The following is a 10,000-nucleotide window of genomic DNA, read 5'->3' on the forward strand; positions in this document are numbered from 1 at the left end:
ATTAATAATTAAAAGCACAATAAATTAGTATAATATAATACAAAGTAAATATAAGATAAAGACAATATTGTCTTTATCTTATGATATTTACTTTGTATTATATTATACTCATTTATTGTGCTTTTAATTATTAATTTTTCTATATGTGACAGTGGATTTTCATCGATGAGTTCATGAACCTTGGTTCTTTTCCCTAAAACTATATATTTATATATATTTTACTCTGTGAAACTTAATTTAATTTTAATTTTTAATAAATTCATTTTAATTGAGTTTTTACCTGTAATTTTGGATTTTATCCCTAATATTATTATATATATACTAGCAGTATAACCCGACCTTGTCCGGGTGTGACTTATTACGCCATCTACGATAAGTCTTGCTTGGTGAAAATCAACTAAAAAAAGAAAGTCTTACAATGAAAAAACCCTTATGATGTAAATATGTTCATAATTCAAAAGATGATGAAATTAATAGGGAAAGTCTGAAGGCTGTTTTGCGTAACATTATTAAGCGTACGTAAATTTCATCCGTCTAATTGGCTATAGAAATGCTTGTGCAAAACAACTTTTTGCGCTGCCTTGATTATACATAGCAGGGTAATCCCTTTTCCCAGGAGCTAGGACGGCAATTTGTGATGAAGCAATTGCTGGCGATCTGTTGCTAAACAGTTTTGCCAGAATTCTATCAGATTGGGCAGAAGATGTTGATGCACCATTTTGCATTATGTTCAAAGTAGCTACTGGAATGTGGTGAATTGCTGCAGTCTGTTGCTGTCATTTTAAACCGGTTGCTGTCTTTCCCCAGCAAACTCTCTTCTTTGGAGGCATAATCTATGTATATATTAAACAGAACAACAAAAGTTATAATAGATGGGAGGGTCGGTACTTTTCACATTTCTGTAATTTTTCAGATTAACACCCGCACGTTTACCCAACCCTAATCCTAAACCTAATCCTAACACTAACCCTAACACTAACCCTAAACCCTAACCCTAAAACCGTAACCGTAACATTAATCCTAACCCTAGCCGTAACCGTAACCCTAAACCCTAACCCTGACCCTAAGACCCTAACCCTAACACCCTAGTGAAAATCGTAGTATATTTACAAAACATTGACGAACATGAGTTATATTTTACTGAATGATTGTGTACTTGCACGTGTATGCGTTTGAGAGAGCGAGAGAGGAAGAGGCAAAGAGAGGGGGAGAAAGGAATAGAGGTAGTTAAAAGTTTTCTTATGACGGCTTCTCTTCACTGCCTATTACTTCATTAGAAATCTAAGGATGCGCATAAGCACATAATAGAGAAAAATGAAACAAATATGGACGACTTGTTCCGATACACCACCGAGTGGGGAACACTTCTCAAAAATAACCTACAGTTGTTTCCTTCAAAATTCCTACATGCTTGAAATGTACATACATCAAGGTATATTTGCAGAAAATTTCACGAAAAAATATTCATTTTCCTGGAAGTTAAGAGGAATTTAAGTGGAATTTCTGAAAATTGTCTCCCACCCCCTCCCAAAACACTTTCACCAAAAATGTTTGTATATTCAGAATCTACATAATAAATAATATATGCATAGAGAATTTCATTAAAAAATATTCATTTTTATGAAAGTTATGACCTTCCAAAGTTGGGGAGTACAACTCTGTAGTTATGCCGTCAATGTTTTGTAAATACACCACGATGTGAATGATTGTGTTTACTTGCACGTGTATACGTTTGAGAGAGCGAGAGAGGAAGAGGGGAGAAATGAATAGAGATTGAGAGCAATGTGTATGTTGTTGTCACAGGTTATGTATGTGTGGTTGTGTGTGTTTTTACGTATCTATGTTATGAAAAATAGGTAAAGAATACTGAGATGAAAGTTTAATCTATGACGTTGTATGTATCACTTCCTCTCTCTCTCTCTCTCTCTCTCTCTCTCTCTCTCTCTCTCTCTCTCTCTCTCTCTCTCTCTCTCTTTTACTCTTACTCTATATTTTTATGTTGAGCGCGTGTGTAAGAAATATAAAAGTTGCTAGAAACAACAGCCAAATCTCCCTTAAATCACACAAAGTAAACGGAATTTTAAAAATCTAATTACTGCACTGGAAAGTTCACATTGAGAAAATTCCATTGATGTAAAAATGTTTACGAAAAAGTGGAAAATGTGGATTTCTATAAACTTTTAAAAAGGCTTCACACAGACACACAACTTCAGCTTTATATATTAAGATATACACACACATACATGTGAGCGTATGTGTGCATATGGATATATATATATATATATATATCCACAATGTAGGCACGTAGTTTGGTGGTTGAGGTGTTGCACACATGACCATAATATTGTGGTTTCAATCTCTGGACTGGGCAATGTCTCGTGTTCTTGAACAAGACACTTTATTTTCTGATGCTCCAATCCACTCACCAGACATGAGTAATCCTGTGATATAGGATGAAGGCGTGTGTCGTTATGATTAGGGTATTCAGTTTAAGGTCGAGAGTTCTATTTCCGACGGCGCATTGAGTCCTTGAGCAAGGCACTTTATTTCTCGTTGCTCCTGTCTACTCAGCTGGCAAAAGTGAGTCGTACATACTTGTAATGAACTGGAACATTCGTCGCAGTGACAGACGGAGATTCAGATTATATTAACATCAGGAGCATTGAAAATGTATTCCCTTGTGCCTATAACGCAGGGATCCCACGAACTAACAACACACATACACACACAGACCTTGTGTGTGTGTTCGATTTTGTTTATTTACCTTGAGGTATTTCTAATTCATATTTGAATATATATACACAGAGAGAGAGACGGAGAGAGACAGAGACAGACAGACAGACAAACACACTGACAGACAGACAATGTCGAGAAAATCCTTTCTAATGTAGAGTCAAGAAGGCAATATATTCAGATAGAAAAGAAATATGAGAAAACGTCAAAAATTCAGCTTCTGTTTAATGCTATTGTCTGTTCTCTACCTTTTTCAGACGCATTCTGTCCTCTGTGCTACCATTAAAGTTGCTCCAGATTCCTATGTCTGTAAGTATATTAATCTTTTTAAGAATCCCACAATAAATAATAGCTTGAGTGTCTCTGCGTTAGAGATAGATAGATAGATAGATAGATAGATAGATAGATAGATAGATAGATAGATAGATAGATAGATAGATAGATACTGAAGGAGAAATGTATGTGTGTGTATATATATATATATATATAAATATATATTGTTAAAAGTCAGGGTACAATATGCATCTGCCTGCTAGAAAGAAGAGTTCAACTCTCCAAAGCTACCCATCTCTCCCTATATGTAAACACGCACGTTTACATAACGTGAGAGATGCGTGGCTTTGGAGATTTTAACTCTTCTTTCTAGCAAGCAGGTGCATATTGTACCCTAACTTTTAATAATATATATTTTGCCTTAAGGCAACGAGCTTGTTACTTTATATATATATATATATATATATATATATATATATATATATATATATATATATACACATATATAAATACAAGATTTAAGGAATGGAGTAAATATAATCCGGGCTTTCGAAAGTGATAAATATCCAGGCGAGATGTATACTGCAGGTTATTCTTTGGGCCAAGGATATTTTGATTAAATGAATCTTTACATAGTCGCAAGCAGGTACATGTTTACACATGGAAGATTCAATCACACAATCATGTTTCCAACTTGTGGTGTCTAATGTGGACTTTCTGATCCGTTGTAGTGTATTGTGTCAGACAATGCGTCACACAGACGGCATTTCGTCTGGCTCTTTACGTTCTGAATTCAAATTCTGCGGAGGTCGACTTTGCTTTTCATCCTTACGGGGTCGATAAATTAAGTTCCCTTTCTCAAAATTGCTGCCCTTGCGGCAAAATTTGAAACAATTATTATTATTATTATTATTATTATTATTATTGTTATTATTATTATTATTATTATTATTATTATTATTATTATTACTACTACTACTACTACTACTACTACTACTATTATTATTATCATCATCATCATCATTATTATTATTATTATTATTATTATTATTATTTGGGTTTTGCTCAAGGTCGGTCTTATTCCTGGTAGGGATTAAGTGAATGGCGGATTACAACTGTAACCTTAGGTATCCATAAGTTTTCAGCAATCTTTCAAGTGCTTAGAACCCACCTGATAATCCTTGCTGTCCCTAAAAGACAAACTTTCTGTAGGAGCTCTACCGGGCATTCTGTTTCAATCTCCTTCAGCCATTTGTCTATATGTTGGCTACCTGTTCCCGTCGCACCGATTATTATAGGCACGACCTTTACTGTTCGCATGCTCCAAATTCTTCCCATTTTAAATTTTAAGGGAATTATTATTATCATTGTTGTTGTTGTTATTGTTGTTGTTACTATTATTATTGTTATTATTATACAGACTCTTTTGAACCAATTCGTAGACCAAAGACTGTTCGTCATATAAGTGTGGCTGTATGTGATGCTGAACTTGATACAACGAAAATCTGGTAAGTTCTTTTTTTTTTTAAATATATTTTGCTAATTTGATATAAACTATTGAAACTATTGAAAATGAAACCATATAAAAGTGAAACGATTGTATCACATTACAATAGAGATGTTATTGTTTCACTTTTAACACGTAACAACGAAACAGTTTAAGAGATTGCGACTGGTTCGCATTAGGTAAGAAGCTTAAAATTTTTTGGGCTCATGACACTCCATGTACCCTTAGTAATGCATATGTAAAACTTGAATGAAATCAGTTGGGTACTTCTCGAGTTTTAGAGATGCACACACACACACACACAAACACACACACACACACATACACACACACTCATTCTCAGATAGATAGATAGATAGATAGATAGATAGATAGATAGATAGATAGATAGATAGATAGATAGATAGATGTTAACACAGAAGCAACTGGTTACCTGTTCGTCTGAACTACTGTACTGCAGTGGATTGTTCAAAGTAGGCATGCTTGTTCGTGATACTATAACATAACAGGACAATGAATTAGTAAACTTGGTACGGTGATGAAGAAAGTTCCTCGCGTTATCTCTCTACTTTCATTTACATTATGAATTCATTTCCACCGAAATCGACCTGTAATAGTCTGTGGTTAAGTTAATCGAGTGTACTTTATCCTCAAATTTTCTGGTTGTGTGCCAATATTTAGATATCAATAATTACAACATAAAGAATGGATTCTTCGTTTTTGTTTTGTTTTTTTTTGTGTTTTTATTTATTTTATTTTTTTTTTTTTTTTTGTTAATCGAATATAATTCGACGCATCATCTTTTCAGTCATCATGCCGTATGATGTTTTTTTTTTTTTAAATCTGTTTGCAGGGATTGTAAAACACCGAAAGAAGTTTGCCCTAACGGGATCAGTGATGCATTGTGGGCTGCAGCGAAAGATGCCCCAGGATGGAACTTACCAAAAGGTATGCTATATCCATTTCCATTAGGATACGGAAAATAAATTGTTAGGGTGTCCAAAATGGTAAGTCTCTGATCTGATCAATGCTGCAATATGGAGATCAATCTTAGCGGTCTTTATCATTTATAAATGTATTAAATTTGAATGGATAGAAATAGATACTGTGGGAATAGAAACCATCTCCAAAATTTCTTGTATATAAACATTTACACTCTGGTACTGGGTCTGTAATTTTCTAAAAGAAGTAAGTTGCTGAGCCACTGGACAGCTGCGATCGAGTAGACTTAAATGTTCTAGTCGTGACCATTCGATCTTTTTTATATAAATATTTCTACATTATCCGTATTATTTCCTTTTTTGAAAAGGTAGGATGTGATTTGAAGAGGTTCAGCTTAAATGCTGAACACAACATAGCTTTTAAACTTTTATCCTTTGAAGATTCATTCTTTGATCATATGAAGCATTTGAATGCATAGATTATTATCTTTTTGCTTTTTCAGACTATGCCTTTCGTATTAGAAAAAATTACAACTACGTCGTAGTTCAAATACACGCTCCCATGAATATGACACGTAAGTATACATCTTGTCTCTTAGCAGTTTTCTTTTTTAAACTTTTACCATTTCCGTCTAATGTAATACCTCCCACGAAATATTTTGTTTTTATTCTTCAATCTTTTTTTCTTTTTCCTATCAAATTTGATTCTCACAAGCTTTTACTCTTCATCTTTCTGGAGTCGATAAAATAAGTATCAAGTATATATTTAGCTTCATTTAATTGATTATATAGCTCCACAATTAAATGTATTGATTCATGCAAAAGTGAGAAATCATTATTTATTATTCATTAAGATCAGTAAGATGGTAGAAATGGGGAAACTGCGATACTATAAGACTTAGAGTGGTTAGTTTTAGCACAAGTGTGACTCACGTTAGATTATTTATAGTATATGGTGATTCTGTGTTATAAGCCCACCGGGGCCAACTTCTTGCATTCTTCCAGAGCCGAAGAAAATAAAGTACCAGTAAAGTACTGATATAAAATAAATGATATGATTTCAAATTTGACTACATGAAATTGGAAATTAATTTTGCTAATCTTGAATCTTATAGTGAACAGCACGAAATCTTTCAGTCGTATGGGAGTCAAACTAGGCATCACTACTCAGAGGTAAGTTACTTTATTTTTGTAATGAAAGTCGCAAACTTAACCCTGTTCTTTCTCTTATCACGTGTCTGTTGACATATTGTAAGTGAAGGTACTTATCACATGTAAATTATCGAGAAATATGTTTACATTTCCACTGATATATATATATATATATATATATATATATATATATATATATATATATATATATATATATATATATATAGAGAGAGAGAGAGAGAGAGAGAGAGAGAGAGAGAGAGAGAGAGAGAGAGGAGATGTTCTTCTGGGGCTAAAAGCAACAGTAACATCCACCCTTAGGGGTCAGCCACATTTAAGTGGCAAATATACTTCACCTTGTCGTGCAGTTACTGTTAATATTTCGTTCAGAAATTTAACATATGTGTGTGTGTGTGTGTGTGTGTGTGTGTGTGTGTGTGTGTGTGTGTCTGTGTGTGTGTGTTTCGGGTAGAATTTTAATTTTTGACAGCTAAGTTTATTGGTCTATAGCCCTGTGCTGTGCTATCTATATATGCCCCACCTCCCGTCATTGATCGTCTCGCTTTGTACATCATGTTTTCTGAATAGCCTAGACACGTTTTTTTCTTTTTCCATCTAGTTTTATTTATGTACTTCGTGGTAATTCCTCTAATAAAAGTCACAAGCTGACCTTGTGCCTACTCATTTTGACATTATAAACTAGTATCAGCCATGGTTTAGGCTTGATTCAGTCACCCATTCCTATAAATTTGTAGGTTTTGGGTTGCTGGGTTTTTTTGGGGGTTTTTTTTTGTTATTATTATTATTGTTTGAGGTTTTTTTGTTTTTTTTCTAACGAAATAATTTTATTATTGCAGACCGAAATATGTAGCAGCCCTCGCACTGTTTGGAAATGTAGGGTTCATTCCTGCCCACGCAACAGGTAAGATTATTTTCATTATTTATTTTGATAAGAAAATATATCGATGAACATATAGTTAAGTACATCACGTCAGTTAGATAGTGAGCTAAATACAGAGGCAGCTAGCTTGATCATCACCATCGTCTTAACGTCTATTTTCCATACTTACATGGGACATTGAGGTTAATTTTCTACGGGCGGATGAAGTTCTTGTCGCTAACCTTCACCTTTTCCCAAGCAAAGTAGTAATTTCCCATGACCTGACGTTTTGCAGAAGATTTGAAATGAATGACAGTTTCTATGACTGTGATTCTCATTAACAATACCCATGCACTATCAAAACATCGACACAAACACACATACTCACGCACACACATATGTATATGCATACGAAGGGTCCCTTTCGGTTTCCACCTACCAAATCCACTCACAAGACTTTGGTCTACCTTGATTTATAGTAGAACACGCGTGCCCAAGGTGCTGCGCTGTAGGACTGAACAAGAAACCACATGGCTGGAAAGCAAACTTCTATACCACACAACCATACGTGCGTCACTAAACAGATAAATGAACTGCCTGCTAATAATTTTTATATTTATTTCTTTATTGCCCACAGGGGGCTAAACATAGAGGGTACAAACAAGGACAGACAAACGGATTAAGTCGATTACATCGACCTCCGTGCGTAACTGGTACTTATTTAATTGACCTCGAAAGGACGAAAGGCTAAGTCAGCCTCGGCGGAATTTGAACTCAGAACATAACGGCAGATGAAATACCACTAAGCATTTCACCTGGTGTGCTAACGATTCTGAATATTATATATATATATATATATATATATATATATATATATATATATATATATATATATATATATATATATATATATATATATATATATATATATAAAGGGTAAAGGCCCCTTCGGTCATGGATGACCATGGGATTACACCTACAAAATTCTCAGAGGCACAAATCCGAGTAAGGTTGATTTTGGAAGATCAGCAGTCGCTCATGCATACCAACACCCCACACACACTCTCCACGCCACCGATGTTATCCAAGGAAAAGGGAAAGGCAAAGGCTGATACACCTTGGCACCAGTGACGTCGCAACCCATTTCTACAGCTGAGTGAACTGGAACATCGTGAAATAACGTCCATTGCTCAATAACACAATACACGGCCCGGTCCGAGAATCAAACTCACTACTTCATCATTGTGAGTCCGACTCTCTTACCACTGAGCCATGAGCCGAGGGAACTATCGGTTATATCGACCACTGTTGTTGGCACTCCGTCGCTTATGACGTCGAGGGTTCCAGTTGATTCGATCAACGGAACAGCCTGCTCGTGAAATTAACGTGCAAGTGGCTGAGCACTCCACAGACACGTGTACCCTTAACGTAGTTCTCGGGGATATTCAGCATGACACAGTGTGACAAGGCTGGCCCTTTGAATTTCAGGCACAACAGAAACAGGAAGTAAAAGTGAGAGAAAGTTGTGGTGAAAGAGTACAGAAAGGGTTCAACACCTTCCCCTACCGGGCAGGGGATGGAGGTGAACCCTGCTGTACTCTCCCACCACAACTTTCGCTCACTCTTACTTCCTGTTTCTGTTGTGCCTGTAATTCAAAGGGTCAGCCTTGTCACACTGAATATCCCCGACAACTACGTTAAGGGTACACGTGTCTGTGGAGTGCTCAGCCACTTGCACGTTAATTTCACGAGCAGGCTGTTCCGTTGATCGGATCAACTGGAACCCTCGACGTCGTAAGCGACGGAATGCCAACAACAACAATACTAGACATAATGAACGCTAATCGAGACAAAAAGATAAAATTCCCCTACAGAATCTCGAACATATGTACATACTACTTGCCAGTGAACATGTTACTGATCAAACTGCAAAAAGTACTTTAAGAAATATTTTCTGCTTATTATTCAGATTTTGTTTAACTGTAAGACTACTGTAGGGCAGAGGTATACGTGGGAAAACGAGAGTAGTGGTTCACAGTGCATTATAATTTGTTGCCAAGTTTGTGTCAACTCGTGTTAAATCCGGTCTCGTGATGAAAGATATTCAATTTCATTCACACAACTTACACACGTGAGACAGGATATCTGTTTATTTTATCTTGTGACTGAGAATTTACCGTGTTTTCGTAAATGAAATCGGTATTCTTCTGTAATATTGTTATATATTTCACTATAAATATTAGTTTGTTGAGCCAATGAGGTGTAGGTAGGTTTATTCCAGGACGCTAGAAATAGCAGTCCCCGTGGAAGATGCCCCTCCTGATTTCTACTACCCCTAAACTTCTTCCGTATGCTGTCAGGCCCGTCCTCCAATTCGCCATACTTTTTCCAAGCAATTGCTCAACATTCGATGCAATACCAAATAGGTTCATACATTCCATTATCCAAGAGTGTGGGATCATATCGTACGCCTTACGATAGTCGATCCATGACATGGCTAAGTTATTTTTCCTC

General features: G+C 35.7%; 1 protein-coding gene across 1 annotated transcript in view; it reads left to right on the forward strand.

Annotated features, from left to right (window-relative positions):
* The window catches only part of LOC106869651 (peptidylglycine alpha-hydroxylating monooxygenase), a 19,651-nt gene that overhangs the window by 1,215 nt on the left and 8,436 nt on the right, over window positions 1-10,000 (forward strand). The window contains exons 2-7 of the mRNA XM_014915471.3: window positions 2,991-3,042; window positions 4,427-4,514; window positions 5,367-5,461; window positions 5,958-6,029; window positions 6,570-6,627; window positions 7,464-7,528. Of these exons, the coding sequence (XP_014770957.1) occupies window positions 2,991-3,042; window positions 4,427-4,514; window positions 5,367-5,461; window positions 5,958-6,029; window positions 6,570-6,627; window positions 7,464-7,528 (430 nt within the window). The remainder of the gene's footprint in view (window positions 1-2,990; window positions 3,043-4,426; window positions 4,515-5,366; window positions 5,462-5,957; window positions 6,030-6,569; window positions 6,628-7,463; window positions 7,529-10,000) is intronic.

Source organism: Octopus bimaculoides, chromosome 9, assembly GCF_046866305.1.
Source record: "Octopus bimaculoides isolate indiv1 chromosome 9, ASM4686630v1, whole genome shotgun sequence".
NCBI lineage: Eukaryota > Metazoa > Mollusca > Cephalopoda > Octopoda > Octopodidae > Octopus > Octopus bimaculoides.